The sequence below is a fragment of the Daucus carota genome, chromosome 1 (genome assembly GCF_001625215.2).
Source record: "Daucus carota subsp. sativus chromosome 1, DH1 v3.0, whole genome shotgun sequence".
Taxonomy (NCBI): Eukaryota; Viridiplantae; Streptophyta; class Magnoliopsida; order Apiales; family Apiaceae; genus Daucus; species Daucus carota.
In genome coordinates this window covers 30,605,581-30,624,746 of record NC_030381.2, presented here as the reverse complement: position 1 = coordinate 30,624,746, position 19,166 = coordinate 30,605,581, and the positions used below count along the sequence as shown (strand labels likewise).

At 37.0% G+C, this 19,166-nt stretch overlaps 2 protein-coding genes across 2 annotated transcripts; one reads left to right on the top strand and one right to left on the bottom strand.

Annotated features, from left to right (window-relative positions):
• Window positions 1-683: 683 nt before the first annotated feature.
• Window positions 684-15,164, top strand: LOC108226793 (xanthine dehydrogenase 1). The gene is made up of 14 exons (XM_017401790.2): window positions 684-928; window positions 2,067-2,166; window positions 3,597-3,705; window positions 4,618-6,123; window positions 6,768-7,010; window positions 7,260-7,574; window positions 8,271-8,510; window positions 8,914-9,198; window positions 9,299-9,520; window positions 9,903-10,064; window positions 11,046-11,180; window positions 12,043-12,279; window positions 13,259-13,432; window positions 14,826-15,164. Exons 1-14 carry the CDS (start codon window positions 805-807, stop codon window positions 15,066-15,068), a joined length of 4,095 nt encoding a protein of 1,364 aa, XP_017257279.1. The 5' UTR covers window positions 684-804; the 3' UTR covers window positions 15,069-15,164.
• Window positions 15,165-15,780: 616 nt separating this feature from the next.
• On the bottom strand, window positions 15,781-18,524 carry LOC108220826 (extensin-like). The gene has a single exon (XM_017394692.2). It carries the CDS (start codon window positions 18,439-18,441, stop codon window positions 16,000-16,002), a length of 2,442 nt encoding a protein of 813 aa, XP_017250181.2. The 5' UTR covers window positions 18,442-18,524; the 3' UTR covers window positions 15,781-15,999.
• Between the last annotated feature and the right edge of the window lie 642 nt (window positions 18,525-19,166).

Genomic DNA, 19,166 nt, shown 5'->3' with positions numbered 1-19,166 from the left:
TCTATGACGGTGACCGCCTCTTTCAAGTACTTTGCTTGCGTAATTATACTTCTTACCCATATTTATAGATTAAACCTATGCCTTCGGTCCGGTTTAATTTGATTTACTCAATTATATTTTAAATTTATGAAGATTTTAGATAAAATGTCGTACGATTGATGTAGTTACTCTATAACTAAATATAATACTTTAAAATCTTAATACTTCGTTGGAGTTTCATATTTTTTTAAATATCAATTTCGATTCGAAAGGATTTTAAATAATCTCAAATAAAATATCGATTTTTTTATTTTAATTTTAGATACTGATTGAATATTGTTAGATTTTGTAGTATAAATTAATATCATAGTTGAATGTCCTAAAATTTTGATACATTTTTCAAATTTTTTCAAAATCTCAGTTAAGTACCCCTTAATTTCTAAACACGATGTGATAAATGGAAATATATATATCATTCTTGTTAATCGAGAAGCACTCCTAAATTCATGTAAATACATGACTTCATATTAAAAAAAAATATATTACATATATAAAAATATTTATATACTTATCGAAATTACATATTTTGAGAGCTAAAGTTATCCCATCTCTATAAAATATTACTACATAAAATGCTCATTTATCATATCTTCGCCTTATCTTATTACATAACCTAGACTAGATTAGCGTTACATGTTGAACTGAATAATGCAAGACAAAACAAACTGGTCCAAAGACTAAAAATCAACATTATTACTCTTCTGCTCGCGTGTGCTTATAAATATAGAAAAAAATATTTACACAGAGAGAGAGAAAGAGAGAGAGATGGGATCACTGAAGAACGAAGAAGAAGTTGAACAATCAAACGAAGCGATCTTGTATGTTAATGGGGTTCGTAGAGTTCTCCCAGATGGGCTAGCTCACTTGACTTTACTTGAGTATCTTAGAGGTAACAACCCTTTTATTTTAAAAAATAAATAAATATGTTTATGTATTTTTTGTGGGTTGAAGTCTTGAAGATACTGGATTCTCATCTTTTATATGAAGGAATATGAATATTGTATAAGTTTTTTTGGTTTTTGTATGAGTATATTAGTTTTGGTTTGTGTGTGTTATGATGGAATTCTTGAATCAGTGAAATGATCTTTAGGTGATTATACTGTGTTTCTTGATTTAGATGAGCGTAAGGAAGTACAAGTGCCTTTAGTGGTGGACAGTTTTGAGTTAAGTATTTTAGAGGGTGAACTCTTGGGAATTGACGTTTCGAGGTTCTTGTTTTTTTACCAATAACTTTGAACTGGAGGGAGTTAGGATAGAGAATAAGTACATATTTCGAGGGAATTATCGAAGGAGGCATATGATTGATAGTGACAGTGTTATATATTTCGAGGGACTATTGATACCGTACTATTTGGTTCTTTATGAGGAGATCATGTACTTTGAAATATTTACTTGAGTGGAGCTATGTTTTTGGTATTTTTGTATCGGTTTAATGGTATTTGTTTTGTGCTCTTGATGGTATATAAGTATGTAATTGCTGTAAAATTACTGAAGCACAATTCATGTGAATTCTTACTTCTTCTTACAAGTATAGAGTCTCCATGTAGTGATATTTAAAGACAATAATTTTGCCTATGGATTTTTGGGAACTTGGAATTCATTCGAATTCTGGACTTGAAGAAATCACATGTTTGGATGATCAAATGAATTTGGATTTGATTAAATTCCAATGTAATTAAACTTAAGCATGAAAATGAAAACTTAAAATGGCAATCCAATTTTAAATGAATTTCATGTTCCAAACACAATTTTACGTTGTTTTGGATTCTTATTGTAATTTAATCTTAATGCTTGAGTGTGGTTGTTAACATAAAGTGGGATATCCCATGTCTAAAGTGTAAAAGAGAAGCCCTTTGCTTGTTCAAAATTTCTTCATTAAATTTCAAAAGTGCGGCTTCTGTTCTTGGATGTCTGTTTCATTTATCTGTTTGTTGTATTTAATATTAAGTTGTTTCTTATTGTTCCGCATATCACAGTATATTTTCTTGTTAAAGGTCTAACTTAATTATCTCGTTTGTATGATTTAGATGTAGGTCTGACAGGAACAAAGCTAGGTTGTGGTGAAGGCGGTTGTGGGGCATGCACTGTGATGGTTTCTTATTTCAACGAAAATTTGAAGAGGTGTCGGTATGTGTATTTTCTTGATACTATAACTGCATCTACAAACATCATAAACCAGAAGCCTTATCTGCTTCTAGTCCATAATTTTACCGTAGTTGGGATATTTTTATTCCTGTAACCTCTTGAGAAGATCATGTACTAATAGTGTATACAGTTAATGGCATCTGGAAGTGAAAACGTCCTAGTCACTATACTCTATTAAAATTTCTACTGTAACCCAAAAACTCTCATTTTATTATTGTCAAAACCACTTTATAATTTATTAGCTTCAGTTTACATGCAACTAATTAAGCATGCCTTGAGCATTCCGAGTGGATTTTGTATAAATAAACTTACCCCTAAATTATAAAAGCCACCTTCACTTTTTTGCAGACCGGACTGCTAGTTAAGTTTCCCATCTACTACCCTCTGCACACTTTTAGGGAAGGCATAATTGTAGTGGTAAATACCCTTTCATGATACCAAATTATGACTATATTAACCTCATTCACTACTCCGAATGAACTAATTTGATTACTTGTTCTTCTCTGTAACCAACAATAATATTTGTAATGTGTCATTGTTGATTTTGCTTCCAAATTTTTGTTGAAGGACTAAGTTATGTATGAGTTATATAATTAAAAAATTACTTTGATCTGGTTATTCAGTACTCCTTTTGCTACGAGGTAAGAAATCTGTTAATTACCATTCTTCTGTACGGAGGAAGAAGGCAAATGCAGTTGTGTCCTTTGTTATGTGAATAAATGTAAACGTTTTAATTGACGACTTTAACGTAAAGTGTGTGAGACTATTTGTTCACATTTTTGAAATATCGGTTCTCCATATTACTTGTCACCTGGAGACTGAAAGAAGCAGTAACTAATATTTACTCATTGACAAGGCTTAGATAGTGGATAGCTCCCTCCTCTTGGTAATAAGAGGTTGAGGTTTTAAGCCTTGATGGAGGCATGTGTGCGTGAGTACATAAATTTCTTAACTGGACCATAGCAAAAAAAAAATAAAAAAAATCAATGTATACCCTCTGTACAGGTTGGTGCTATGTTGATACATTATTGTTCCTAATCATACTGTCTTTCATCAGTGACAGGGATGAGAAATTTAGATGTGCTTATGTGATCTTGCTTGTGAGCCAGTCAACTTGTGGATATCTGTGGTTACCACTGGCAATATATGTTTATGTAGGAATCATGTATTATGCTGGTACATGTTTCGTTGTATGATATTTAATAGTTTTACCCTTCACTACTTATATTTGCTTATATTTGTCAACATGTCTTGCCCTATTATTTGAAGTACACATATAATGTCAATCCTACCAGCTACCAGTTTGTGGTGGCTCTCTGAAATGTGCATCTTACTTCAGCCGACCATTTCACTACTTCTGTATACCAATTTCTAGATAAGCATGGCTTTCTTAGTGTAACTTTATTTTCTAGGCACCATGCGGTCAATGCTTGCCTCACTCCTCTCTATACAGTAGAAGGTATGCATGTAATTACGGTGGAAGGAGTTGGGAGTGGAAGACATGGATTGCATCCAGTTCAGGTATAAAAGTATATATTTTATATAAAAATTTTCTTGTACCATGTTCTTATAATTTATAATGGGTCTGCAATTTTAAAATATGAATTATATTTTAGTTTTAGAATCTGAGGTTAGCTGTAAGTCAATATCCCAGTGAGGCCTAATGTAAGCAAACCATACTCCAGAAAGCTATTTCTTTAATTGTCAATATGAAGTGTACATATTTAATTGTCTCAAGGTTTTAAACTTGTTCAGTGACCATTGACATATTACTTTAACCATTTGCAGACAGACATGGTGACTTGTTTCGTATATCCATTTTTCCTTGTTTACTACTCATCAACAATTCAACTGAGAAAAATCTTCAGCGTGTTGAGTGGCCAAAGTCTTTTAGTACATTTAAATTTCATTAAGAAACAAATAATTTGGAATTTCTTCATACGAGTTAATAGTATCTTTGGATGCACTGGAAACATTTGAACACTGACTTTGTAGCAATATGTACTTGATTTAATCGGGTGAAAGAACACTTGTAAATGGTGAACATTCAAAAAAAGAAGAGAGATTTTTGACCTTTAGAAACTCGAATACATGGTATCTATTATTGGGAAAAATGATGTTTTTATGTCAAGATTATATGCCTTGACATTATTTGGGGTGGTACTGGCTGCGGTGAATACCTGTGTCCGTCTGGTGTGATGTTGTTAGCAGATGGAATGAACTATTGAATCCAAATGTTTTGCTCGATTTTTTACGTGAAAAAAATTCATGGCCACATGAATGATTTGATTGTAGTATTAAGAAGGGAACTGAATGGATGTTAATATATTTTGAAATCATGTTTTACTCTGTAAAATTATGCTAGTAATTATGAAATTGATTATACACAATTTTTCTCCAGACTACTAAAATGTGTTACCTGAAATTCTGTAGGAATCATTAGCACGTTCTCACGGATCACAATGTGGATTCTGTACTCCTGGTTTTGTCATGTCCTTGTATGCATTATTAAGATCAAGTCGAACACCTCCGACTGAAGAACAAATTGAAGAAAGTCTAGCTGGAAATTTGTGTCGATGCACAGGTTACAGACCAATTGTGGATGCATTTCGAGTCTTCTCCAAAACAGATGATTTGTTATACACCGAAGGATCTCAAGTGACTAAAGTGGGTGAATTCATATGTCCTGGAACTGGTAAGCCATGTTCCTGTGGCCCAAAAGATGCAAGCACTGAAGAAACCAGTAAACAAAGTTGTGAGGGGAACAATTATTATAAAGCTGTTTCTTACAGTGAGATTAGTGGAAGTGCATACACCAATAAAGAGCTCATATTCCCTCCCGAGTTGTTGTTGCGGAAATTGAGCTACTTAAGTATGAGAGGATTTGGAGGGCTGAAGTGGTACCGACCTTCAAGACTGTCACATGTTCTAGACTTACGATCAAGATATCCTGATGCAAAATTAGTTGTAGGTAACACTGAGGTGGGAATCGAGATGAGGCTAAAGAGAATCCATTACCCTGTTCTGATATCTGTTACACATGTACCAGAACTTAATTTAGTAAATGTGACTGAAAATGGATTGGAGATTGGCTCTTCTGTTAGACTCTCTGAATTTCTCGAGATTCTTCAGAAGGTTACTAAAGAACGTGCTTCTCATGAAACTTCTGCTTGTAGGGCATTCATTGAACAGATAAAATGGTTTGCAGGGAAACAGATTAGAAATGTTGCTTCAGTTGGTGGAAATATCTGTACTGCAAGCCCAATATCAGACTTAAACCCTCTCTGGATGGCTGCAGGAGCAACGTTCCGAATAATTGACTGCAAAGGAAACATTAGAACAACACTGGCAGAAAAATTCTTCCTGAGCTATCGTAAGGTGGATTTGACCACTGGTGAGATTCTACTCTCAGTATTCTTGCCTTGGACTCGGCCATTTGAACTTGTTAAAGAATTTAAGCAAGCTCATCGGAGAGATGATGATATTGCAATTGTAAATTCTGCGATGCGTGTTTTCCTCGAGGAAAAGGATCAGCAGTGGATTGTTTCAGATGCATCAATCGTCTATGGTGGCGTTGCTGCTCTCTCTCTTTCTGCATCAAGAACTAAAGATTTCCTTATTGGAAAGAGTTGGAATAGAGAGTGTCTGCTGGGTGCTCTTAAGGTTTTGGAACAAGATATTGTAATTAAGGAAGATGCACCTGGAGGTATGGTTGAGTTCCGAAAATCTTTGACCTCGAGCTTCTTTTTTAAATTCTTCATGTGGATCTCATATCAAATGGAAGGACAGAAATCATTCATGGAACGCATGCCATCATCTTACTTATCCGCTGTGCAATCGTTTCATCGGCCAAGCGTCATAGGAAGTCAGAACTTCGAGATTAGAAAACACGGGAACTCTGTGGGATCTCCTGAGATTCATCTATCAGCCAGACTACAAGTAAGATCATTGTATTTACATAGTCCTTGCTTTTTATTTTAGACAGAACAGTAGTTATGCCAATGTGTTGAATTTCTGTTTTGATCCATTTCTTGTAGGCTGTAGCCAGTAAGTGAATATGTTCTGTAATGCATCTTGTTCATTTGGATTTATCTTCTGTCTTTTTAATTACTTAATTTAATTTGGCCTCTTCATATTAGGATATGACTTTTGATTTTTTTGGTTAAGAGGTAAGGTTTCTGGTATATGAGGGATATAATTATGACCGAGTTCTTCAGGACAGAGATAAGAATTTCAAAATACAGCTGCCTGAAATGTTTTGATCTTTTCATATCTATGTTTTAAGTTTTAACATGTTTTGTTATGCCCTCTATTAATCTTAAGTCACTATTACTCTATTTACTCAAAAAATTAAAAATAAAGCTTATTTAATGACAACATATGGCAGTAAAAATCACTAATTCGGGTCTGCCTTCTGCGAAGCCCCTTCATGGTTTTATCTGAAAAGTTCTTAGTAACTTAAATTTGAATCATATATCAGGGTTCATAATATTAGGTGTTTGTTATGTCACATGTGCCTAAACTTTGTTGATTATTTTCAAAACATACCCTTGTGTCTAATGACCATACATATATATTTCCAGGTGACTGGAGAGGCTGAGTACACAGATGATGCACCGATGCCGCCCAACAGTTTACATGCTGCTATGGTATTGAGTGAGAAACCTCATGCTCGTATCCTTTCTATAGATGATTCAGAAGCCAAGAGTTCACCAGGAGTCGAAGGTATATTTTTTGCTAAGGATATACCTGGAGATAAGATGATTGGGCCAGTTATTGCAGATGAGGAGCTTTTTGCTACAGATATTGTCACCTGTGTTGGTCAGGTATAGATTTCATTCTCTGTAATAGATGATTCATCTTAAATAAGAAGTTTTAGTGGCGGAGCTTCATAAATGAGGAACTATCTCCTCACATCGCGTGGCGTGTTACCAAATTCTCCCGAAATTGTAAATAAAGTTTCGAATTACTATTTTTGCAGGGATGCTGATTGTAAATACTTCTTTTCTTCCTATAATTTGTTTCCCCTACATCAACATACACTTTAGCTCATAATATTAATATATATTTTCCAGGCAATAGGAGTTGTTGTAGCCGATACACACCAAAATGCAAGAAACGCTGCTGGAAAAGTTCGCGTTAAATATGAAGACTTGCCAGCAATTTTATCAATAGCTGATGCTGTTAAAAATAAAAGCTTTCATCCGAACACGGAAAGAACATTGACCAAAGGGGATGTAGAACTCTGTTTCCAATCTGGTGAATGTGACAGGGTAATTGAAGGGCAGGTCCAGATTGGCGGTCAAGAGCACTTCTACTTGGAGCCAAATAGCAGCTTGGTATGGACAATCGATGGTGGCAATGAAGTCCACATGATCTCATCAACTCAAGTATGTTTTGTTTGCTTTAAATTATATATTAAAAAAGCCTACTTCTTTTCTGGTCAAGCTTTGTGCAACAGAAGTTCACATCATACCAAATTTTTAATTTGCGCAACACTTGAATGGTTTTTATTTAACATTGCAGGTCTTAGATAATATTGACATGTCACACATGTAAATATGACTGATCTATGTTAGATAACTGAAAACATTTGATTTCAAGTCAAAAATTATGGTTTGAGAATTAATTTTCGATATAGGTTCATGCAAATTGAGTGAGATAATTTCTCACATCAGTGAATTGAGACAATCTACTGGATCACTTAAAATCGTACAGATCTCATGTTACGTCCTTAATGTTACATGTGAACTTTCTTGGCAGATCTTTTCTGCTTCACATATTGTTAAATCATCAGTTTCTTATTCTCATTAAATTATTTGTCCTTTTCAGTTCTGATATTTATCGGACATTCTTTTCTACTTTGTTTGGATAGTTATCTCCAATAAAAGCCCCCTTCACCTATATCTTGAGGTCTTCTTTGTTGAAAATTATTGGTTTAATACACTTTTGAATGGTCGAGGTCTATTACCAAAATTAGAGTTTACATTCGAATTATTCAAGTTCTAAATTTGATGTTATGAGTTTGTACTTCCCCATGTGTTCATTACTCATCAAACTATGAGTATCCTACTCTTCGTGTTCAGGCCCCTCAAAAGCACCAAAAGTATGTTTCTCATGTTCTTGGGCTTCCAATGTCCAAAGTGGTATGCAAGACCAAAAGAATTGGTGGTGGATTTGGTGGGAAGGAGACAAGGTCAGGTTTCCTTGCTGCCGTGGCAGCTGTTCCATCTTATCTGCTTAAGCGCCCTGTGAAACTCACTTTAGACAGGGACATAGATATGATGACTACTGGGCAGCGGCATAGCTTTCTGGGAAATTACAAGGTACTCTTTTCTTATATTTTAAATGAATAAATTTGACAAGAGTGTTGTATCTATTGGAATATAGGATACCAGAATGGTGGAACATAAGTACCTTGTTAACCTGATCAAAACGTCCAAAAATTCTTTATCATTTTTCTATGTAAATTCTCAGGAAATTTAAGAAGAGAAAAAAGAAAATTCTTCCATCTGCTTCATAGTAAATTATTTTCTGTCCTAAAATCTTACATTCACTATGTCCTCTTCAATTACCATGTGATAAATCTCTTGAAAGGTTGTTAATGTTGATTTAGCAAAGTAGCATTGTTGCTGAAACGTGTTCTGCAAATAAGTTTTCTTTTTCTTTTGAAAGATTCTAGGAAAGGTTTGTATGACTTTTAACCACCCAAAAAATTTATATGATCAGGTTGGGTTTACAAATGACGGGAAGGTGCTTGCACTGGATCTTGAAATTTTCAACAATGCCGGAAATTCACTTGACCTTTCTCTTGCTATACTCGAGCGTGCTATGTTTCATTCGGATAATGTTTATGAGATACCAAATGTCAGGGTCAAAGGAAGAGTTTGTTTTACAAATTTTCCTAGCAACACTGCCTTCCGAGGTTTTGGTGGTCCTCAAGGCATGCTAATTACCGAAAACTGGATACAAAGAATTGCAATGGAAGTTCAAAGAAGTCCAGAAGTTATAAGGGTAAGTCAGTTTCTTTTGATAATCAGGTAATTATAACTATTGTTATGTCTATTCTAGGCATGCATGGTTTTTTAATATTTTTTAAATGTCACAATTTCAGGAAATTAATTTTATTAGTGAGGGATCAGTATTGCATTTTGGGCAGAAAATCGAACATTGTACTCTAGAGAGATTATGGAATGAATTGAAAACATCATCTGCCTATTCAAGTGCCAGGGAGAATGTGGAACAGTTTAATCTGCAGAACAGGTGGAAGAAACGTGGAATCGCTATGGTTCCGACAAAGTTTGGGATCTCATTTACTACCAAGTTCATGAATCAGGTTATTTTATGTTTTAACTATCAATAGAGAATTTTGTGCTTCACTACCCAGATTTTAATTTAGAATGGTTTCAGTATATGTTCTCGGTGGTTTCACACTGTTTATTTGGATTTTGCAAGGCCAAATTCGACTGTAATATTGTGATTACACTGATGTTCAGATAGTTAGGAGAGCTGTAAACATATATCCTGTCTTATATAGTGTCTGACACTAAATAATTAATTTACTTTATCCTCCATGGTCACCCCTGAGCTCAATCTTGTTGCCCATTAACAGTACTCTATTGGCACAGAGAAAGAAATCAGTTTATTTTTTAATTTGCGTACGTACATTTGAAGTGTCTACTGTCCAAGCAATATTTGTTTCTTCCCTTTGGCTGCAGGCGGGCGCTCTTGTTCAGATTTACACAGATGGAACTGTTTTAGTTACCCATGGGGGTGTCGAAATGGGGCAAGGTTTGCACACAAAAGTTGCTCAAATTGCTGCCTCTTGCTTCAATATTCCTCTCAGTTCTGTATTCATATCAGAAACAAGTACCGACAAGGTATGCATCCATTTTGGTAGGGATTTTTTCTTTGTTGTACTTGTATATACAATTGCAGTATATAAAGAATTATAACCCAACTTTTTGAAAGTTATGATGAATCCTTTAACTTGTGAAGTAATTTAAAGCCAAAACAGAATCTTCTGTTGGTGATGATACTTTGCAGTGTTGCCCACTTAGGTGTCAATGACATTGTGTGAACACTAGGAATTTGTCTGTTGCAGATCGATGCTATTAATAGTTTGTGTGAGAGGATAACGATTAACGAGCACAAAAAAATGGTTGGTATGACTATTTTAGCGAGACAAATATGGTGAAAAATTAGTGTACCAAATTGTTAGTGATAAGGACCTATGAGGCCAGAGAAATGACAAGGAATTTAATATTTATGACACATTGAAGATAAGCAGAATCTGTCATATAAGATGTGCTATTACCTCTATTCAAGAATAAGCAGAATCTATCATATAAGATGTTACTATTACAGTTATTCAATATATTACAACATAATCATTAAACTAAATCACCTTAGCTAACATGATTTTCAAACTAAAACTAATATTGTACATGACAAATTAGTCACTCTGGACTCGTGATCTGTTCTAATAAAATTCTTGTAAAATCTGTTCTGTCGCGGAAGCTTTTAAGACAATCATCCCCCCCCCCCCCCCCCCCCACCCCCCCCATGTATATATATCTATGATTCTTATGTTTTAGTTGCCTAACTTGTTTTGCACTATGTACTTTGTTTCACTACCTGAAGAATTCTTACTGCTACTATTCTTCGTGTCCGTGTCTTATATGTTTTAGTTTACTTAGATAGCTAGCAGTATATACTTCATTTTGTAATACATATGATAACAAGTATTTCCATGTAGCCACATTAGTTTGGTGTTTCAAATTGCTAATATTACAATCATGTAGAAAGTGTATTAGACAACTACCTCAAAATCTTCTGATTTATATGTGTCGACAACTCAGGTTCCCAACGCCTCACCTACAGCAGCTTCAGCTAGTTCTGATATGTACGGAGCTGCAGTGTTAGATGCATGCGAGCAACTAAAAGCAAGGATGCAACCGATTGCTTTAAAACATAATATCTGTTCTTTTCCTGAGGTATATATCTCTACCATATCTTGGGATGAGCTGCCTTCAAATTGTGATGTTATGATAGGCTCCTAAAATTAATAATTTGTAATATTTGTTTGTTGCATGTGAACGTTTTGTTAATAAATTATATCACTAACAAAATATTAACTCATGTTACATTGTTACTCAACAGGAATTCTCTCTTCTCCACTCAAGTGATATATATATAGTCTTGCTTCAGTAGAAACTACTAGATAGAAACTAAAATAGAAACCAATGGAGCACGATTGGATAGCCCAGTGGTTAGGGGTAACAAAGGGGATTAAGTGAGATCATGTGTGAGAGGGTGTATTTTAATTGTGTGTAGTGACTTGATTAGATTTAAGGACCTACATTAAGTTTTATACTCTAATTTGGTGGAGAACACTTCTTATTTGTAAGTTCATAGTATCTATTATCCAAAATGCATGTGCTGTAAATAAAACACAATACTGAAAAAAGCGTCCATTTAAAAAGAAGTATGAAAAAAAATATTTAAAGACATGTTCAGTAAAGAATATAGATGTTCTATAATTGGTGTTCTATAAAAATCATGACAATATTCAATAGAAATTGATGTGTTATGTAAACAAAAAAATAATCATGAGAATATTTTATGTAATTAAAGAAAAAAATGGTGCAAAAATATTTACAGAACACATAAATAAAATGTACATAAAATGCTAGTTCTCATTTGAGCCTTACCCATTTATAAATAATGGAAACTAGTAATTTGTATATGCATATGTGAACTGTGGTATACCAAAGTGAGAAATATCTAGCAAAGTGACAATGGACACTATATCTTCATGTTTATATTGATATTAAAGTGTGTCTTCCTCTGCACCAGTTGGCAAATGTTTGTCACATGGAGAGAATAGATTTGTCAGCCCATGGATTCTACATTACACCTGATATTGGCTTTGATTGGAAAATTGGCAACGGGAAGCCATTCAGCTACTTCACATATGGAGCTGCTTTTGCTGAGGTAGAAATCGACACATTGACCGGAGATTTTCACACCAGGACTGCAGATGTTTGCTTGGATCTTGGGTTCTCCATAAATCCAGCTCTCGATGTCGGACAGGTTCTCTTCTGCACCATTGTGATTGCATCAATTCTGTTTTATCGCAACTTATGTTATTCAATTATCTTATTCAAACATGACCAAATCTTTTGGGGCCATAGATTCCACAACTTCCCCTTTGTAAAAGTATTTCTAGTATACTGAAACTTTGGTGGGCAGTCACTTTCATAAATATTTCTATAATGTATTACCATATATGGATCATGAGAAGAGAGAAGGGAAAGGTAAAATAAAGGGATGTTGTAGCCTCTAGGCTCCAGCGAAGGGTTGAATTGAAATAGTAACCAAACTGGAACCAGCTCAGGTACCAATTTCTTTGTTTTCTCAAGTGTGCTAAAGCTAAATAATAAGTAAGACTAAACTAAGCTGGCACAAGGATGGAGCATAACAGTGTTGCTTATCAGCTTGTTCTCACCCTTAGTTGCGGGGTGTATGGGTATCTCACATGGATCAACCTAAGGAATATATTGCCAAATTGTAAGAATTGACTATCAAATGGGTAATTATATGCATGAGAGAGAAATGAATTTCTGTTGCGATTGATAAAGAAAGAGAACATCATTACATCGATATGGGTGGATAGCCTGGCAAAAAGGCCTTTTTCCAACTGCAAGATATTGTAATAACAATGTCGTGTGCACACACAATGAGAGGGGAACACATGCACTTATATTTACCCGTCCAAAAGTAATTCACTAATTTTTTTTTTTTTCAAAATTGGATCAAGTACTTATCTGCTCAGTTCAGTAACTTGTTATATAATAATATGAGTATCTGATTTATTGCTGATTAACAATGGTATATGATTTATCTAATATGGTATTTTTTATTGCATACTCCATCCTACAAAACTGGGCATCTCTCATCTAATTTAATATCACTCTGAAGTTTAATCTAAATATTATTTTATGGCTCAAGTTACATTGTGCCAGAGAGAATAATTGATCTACGTTATCTTATGATTTTGATTTGGAAACAGATTGAAGGAGCATTTATACAGGGTCTAGGATGGGTAGCTTTGGAAGAGTTAAAATGGGGGGATGCAGCTCATAAATGGGTCTCACCTGGCCGCTTGTTCACAAGTGGGCCTGGTAGCTATAAAATCCCATCTATTAATGATCTACCTTTTAATTTCAAGGTTTCACTTTTGAAGGTAAATATTCTTTCTCTAATATTACTCCATACTAGCTTACAACCCATGCATTGCATGGGCTTCCTTTAGTATTTTATATATTTTTTAATTGTGCTTATATAACTATATATAAAGTTAATGAAATTATGAGGTTAAATAGGAAAGTATAAATTAAGTCATCGTATAGTTAAATTATTTAATTTTAATATGTTGTTATGGGAATTGAAATTTTAAACTTTGGTGGTATATTGAATTTATAATATAAAATATTCATTTTTGTTGGATATCACGGTTCTCATCAAGTTGTTTTAAGATCTAATGCTTGTTGTTAAAAGGGATAACCAAACTACAAATTATACCCTATTCCAGTTGTAATAGTATAGCATAGATTTTCCTCAGCACCACCTTTTAAACTTAAGTTCTGACATGCTTAGATTCTAATCTGATTCTGTTCCATTTGAATTAATCCAGACAACAGAGTATTGGAAATCATTTACATTAGTTGTAAAGTTAAAATTAAAAATGTAAACTTGGCTTTGCAAAAGTAAACTGCAGTCACTTATTTTGTAACAGTGTACAACTTTTTTATGTTCCGATACTCATAGAATCTGTATTAATTATCCATGCATAGTATGCAATATAATAATGAGTGAGTTACATCTCTGCCTTGATGTTATAGTTAAAGCAAAAGTATATACTAGTTCCATATGTTACTTTGTATGTTTACAGTTGGTATAAGTCGTCACAAAAGTCAGATTCAGTAGCATATTTTTTGTTGACGCCATATGATTATGTGCTGCAGACATACTACTCAGTAATCTATATCGCGAAATCTTTTTAAAATTATATATCAGGATTCAGGTATAAACCTGATTTAATCTCTTAAAAAGGTAATATGCAAACTATAGTAGTAACTGACTAACTGGTCCAAAAATGTATTCACATGGTACCTGTGAAGTTATGGGTGCAAAATTGTTTTGGCCTAGGACTAGGTCAAAAGCTCACTCATGTCGACATGCAGAATTTCAGCACTGTAGTGGAAGTGTCTATTAGTAGTTCTCTCTGCTAAGGCTTAGAATATGAGAATTCTCTCGTCTTATGGAGACTTCATCAACACGTTCAGCACCCTTGTCTCCCTAAACCCCTTCTCCAGTTTATGTTTTGTGGGCCAGTGCTTGCGAAAACTACTCTAAGACATGATATACATATTGAAGCTGTTTTTCGAACAATAATGCGTCATACTTGTGTGCAATTTTACTAATAATGCCAATTGGTCTGTTTCTGTTTCATAAAATGCACCTGAATCATTTTGTTTTTTGTTTTCTACCTCTTGTCTTAAAGATAAGAGGGACTAATGCCCTAGACTACTATGCCAGAGATTTCTCTTGCTTATTATTTCCATGTAAAATGACAGGATGCTCCTAATGTCAAGGCCATCCACTCCTCTAAAGCAGTAGGTGAACCTCCATTCTTTCTTGCTTCAGCTGTATTTTTCGCCATCAAAGATGCGATTATAGCTGCAAGAGCTGACGCCGGACACACTGGGTGGTTCCCTCTTGATAATCCTGCGACTCCAGAAAGAATACGAATGGCTTGTGCAGATGAGTTTACAAATCCATTTGCTGCCAGTGATTTTCGTCCCAAGCTAAGTGTATGACTGTATTCAATACTGCATTCATGTACAGTTGCCTAAAAAGTCTAAAAATGTTCCAGATCTATTTTGCCAGTCTATAATAAAATAAAATGTTTAAATTTGTTTCTAGTGTCTAAAGCAAGTAGATGTGTAGATATTCCAATGGTAGAACATTGGTGAAGTGTAACAGCTGTACGACAAATGCCTATCTGGTAAATGAGGAATCAGTACCGAGGTTCATATGGTTTCAGAGGAAAAACTAAGCATCTACTTATCTCACTGAGCTATGGTGTTAATTTGTTGCTCACAAAAATATAAATAAGTTTGATTGAGGTTATATCACAGAAGATGGCATATTAGCCTAGTAATGTATATGATATTGCTGGACTGAGATTGCTGTTAATAATTTGAAGATATGGAATGTTTGGGTCGAATTGTAGTCACTAAAATGTGACCTGAAGGTGATCAAATTTCATTTTCTTTTGTGAGGATTCTTGGGATGTTTTATAATTCTACTAGTCTCAAGTTTAGTAGGTACAACTACTCATATTGAAATTTGGCAGTCTTAAGATAATTTATGCATCACCATCATACCAGCCACTGAACATTTTCTTATATTGCGGGCAATATGATTTACTGAAGTGGAACATTAGTTGTAACAGGGTCTAGAATATGGTCACCATAATTAATTAATCAGGTATCAATTCGAAACATTACAATAAAAACAACACAAAAATGGAAAGAGCAATTTAAATAACATAAAATTGTAATGGCGGGAAGCAAGCTAGATCCAAATCTGTCATCTTTTGCTTTGTATCCATCCAGAGCTATGTTGTGAACAGAGTGAGGAATAAGAATAATTAAGCAGTTGAAGGTTACTTATAGCGGAAGGGTGGTGGCGTATGTGAAATAGGGGTGGGTGGTGTGGTGTCTGTGAGATGGGGGTTGGTGGCTTTTAGTAGTAACGAGGCGGAGGAGGTGATGGGGACTTGTTATAATAGGTTGGGGGTGGCGAAGAGAGTGATGAAGGAGGTGGTGGGGAGATGTAGTAATAAGGTGCAGGCGGTGGAGGAATTGGATGTGGAGGTGGAGTTGAGAGTTGAGGCGGCGGTGGTGGTGGTGAATATACGGGATGTGGTGGTGATGTATACACAGGAGGCGGTGGTGAAACTAGTGAAGGGGGTGGTGGTGAAAATGCTGGTGGCGGTGGAGAGTATAATGGAGGTGGTGGAGATGATAGTGGAGGAGGGGGTGGGAAAAATATTGGCGGAGGTGGAGGTGACGAAAGAGGGGGTGGTGGTGAAATTGATGGAGGGGGTGGAGACTGTGGTGTTGGAGGTGGTGGTGATGATAATGGAGGTGGGGGAGATGATAGTGGAGGAGGTGGTGGTGAAAATGTTGGCGGTGGTGGTGGAGATGATAGTGGAGGAGGGGGTGGGGAAAATGTTGGTGGAGGCGGTGATGTTAATGGAGGTGGGGGAGATGATAGAGGAGGAGGTGGCGGTGATGAGTATGATGGAGGTGGTGGAGATGATAGTGCAGGAGGGGGTGGGGAAAATGTCGGCGGGGGTGGTGAGTATAATGGAGGTGGTGGAGATAATAGTGGAGGAGGGGGTGGGGAAAATGCTGGCGGAGGTGGTGAAGTCAACGGGGGTGGAGGTGATGAAAGAGGGGGCGGTGGTGAAAATGATGGAGGGGGTGGTGACTGTGGTGTTGGAGGTGGTGGTGATGATAATGGAGGTGGGGGAGATGATAGTGGAGGGGGTGGTGGTGAGAATGTTGGCGGCGGTGGTGAGTATGATGGAGGTGGTGGATATGATAGCGGGGGAGGGGGTGGGGAAAATATTGGTGGAGGCGGTGATGTTAATGGAGGTGGGGGAGATGATAGAGGAGGAGGTGGTGGTGAATATGTTGGTGGCGGCGGTGAGTATGATGGAGGTGGTGGAGATGATAGTGCAGGAGGGGGTTGGGAAAATGTCGGCGGAGGTGGTGGAGATAATAGTGGAGGGGGCGGGGAAGATGCGGGCGGAGGGGGTGAAGATAATGGGGGTGGAGGTGACGAAAGAGGGGGCGGTGGTGAAAATGATGGAGGGGGTGGTGACTGTGGTGTTGGAGGTGGTGGTGATGATAATGGAGGTGGGGGAGATGATAGTGGAGGGGGTGGTGGTGAAAATGTTGGCGGTGGTGGTGAGTATGATGGAGGTGGCGGATATGATAGTGGAGGAGGGGGTGGGGAAAGTATTAGTGGAGGCGGTGATGTTAATGGAGGTGTGGGAGATGATAGAGGAGGAGGGGGTGGGGAATATGTTGGTGGAGGCGGCGAATATGATGGAGGTGGCGGAGATAATAGTGGAGGAGGGGGTGGGGAAATTGTCGGTGGAGGTGGTGATGTTATCGGAGGTGGTGGAGATGATAGTGGAGGAGGGGGTGGGGAGAATGCTGGCGGAGGTGGTGAAGATAACGGGGGTGGAGGTGACGAAAGAGGGGGCGGTGGTGAAAATGATGGAGGGGGAGGTGACTGTGGTGTTGGAGGTGGTGGTGATGATAAAGGAGGTGGGGGAGATGATAGTGGAGGAGGTGGTGGTGAAAATGTTGGTGGCGGCGGTGAGTATGATGGAGGTGGCGGAGATGATAGTGGAGGAGGGGGTGGGGAAATTGTTGGTGGAGGCGGGGGAGATAATAGAGGAGGGGGTGGTGAAAATGTTGGTGGAGGCGGGAGAGATGATAGAGGAGGAGGTGGTGGTGAAAATGTTGGTGGCGGCAGTGAGTATGATGGAGGTGGCGGAGATGATAGTGGAGGAGGGGGTGGGAAAATTGTTGGTGGAGGTGGTGATGTTAGTGGAGGTGGGGGAGATGATAGAGGAGGAGGTGGTGGAAATGTTGGTGGCGGCGGTGAGTATAGTGGAGGTGGTGGAGATGATAGTGGAGGAGGGGGTGGGGAAAATGTTGGTGGAGGTGGTGAAGATAATGGAGGTGGTGGTGATGTCAATGGAGGTGGGGGAGATGATAGTGGTGGAGGTGGTGAATATACATGAGGGGATGGTGGAGGAATCAATGGAGACGGTGGTGGTGGTGGTGGAGAACCGTAGATGAAAGGCGGAGGTGGAGATTTAATTGGTGGTGAGGGAGGGAAGGGAGGTGGTGAGGAGGGTGGAGGAGGAGATTTATATACATAGAATGGCGGTGGGGGTTTGTAAATATAGGGAGATGGAGGTGGTGGAGATGACTTGTAGACGTAAGGTGGTGGAGGTGTTTTGTAATAAGGAGGTCTCTCGTACTTGGGCGGAGGTGGTGATGATTTCCGAAGAAACATTCCATAATCGTCTGCTGTTACAACAGTAGATATGATACTGACCATGAAGGCCAAACTTAGTAAAATTGCCTTAAGGTTTGCCATTTTAGGCAACTCAATGTCACTTTCAGCTGCCTAGTTTGGAATGGTTTTGCCAAGGCAGAGGTTTCCCTTATATACAGATCACTTGATTCTGCACGGGGTTGGTACTACAATTTTATATGACCAAATTGTATAATGCATACCCACGATGTAGTATCATTACCAATGCAATAGAAGAAAGTCAATGTGATTAGTAATAATCAGTAGGTTTAAGCAGGAACATCAAATCAATAATTGTACATTTCGCAAGTACTGAGAACAAATGCTTTGTATTAAAGTCAATTTGTTTAAAATATGAGCCCTTGAATTCTTTGAAACAGAGAACAAAATCTTCAACGATCTCATCTAATTTTGCATATTTACACTTGCTTGAAACAGTTTTTATTAGGTCAGGGTAAAATTGCAGACATTTGAGCAGCAGTTTATAGTAGAAGATCTGCGTTATTTTCAGCGAAGAGTAAACTTGTTTGTTCTTGCTGTGTCCGATGCTTCGGGACTTCTGTGATTACAGAGCTGTAATGCTAAATATGTCTGTAAAATATGCAGAGTTACCCGCTGATGAATGAAATCTTGTACAGAAGTTGACATCGCAACTTTACATGAGAAACTGGTGAAACTGCAGATTCAGAGGATTGACATTTTTCTTGATACTGATATTGTTAAGTAGCACGATCTCCCGACATGTAGAAACATTTTGTAGAGGAGATATATTAAATTGGTATTGACCA

Bases quoted from the DNA above. Each gene is read 5' to 3' on its own strand.
- LOC108226793 (XM_017401790.2), top strand. From the start codon at position 805: ATGGGATCACTGAAGAACGAAGAAGAAGTTGAACAATCAAACGAAGCG. The intron at 7,575-8,270 runs GTATGTTTTGTT...CTTCGTGTTCAG, and splicing joins ACATGATCTCATCAACTCAA to GCCCCTCAAAAGCACCAAAA. The intron at 13,433-14,825 runs GTAAATATTCTT...GTAAAATGACAG, and splicing joins TCAAGGTTTCACTTTTGAAG to GATGCTCCTAATGTCAAGGC.
- LOC108220826 (XM_017394692.2), bottom strand. From the start codon at position 18,441: ATGGCAAACCTTAAGGCAATTTTACTAAGTTTGGCCTTCATGGTCAGT.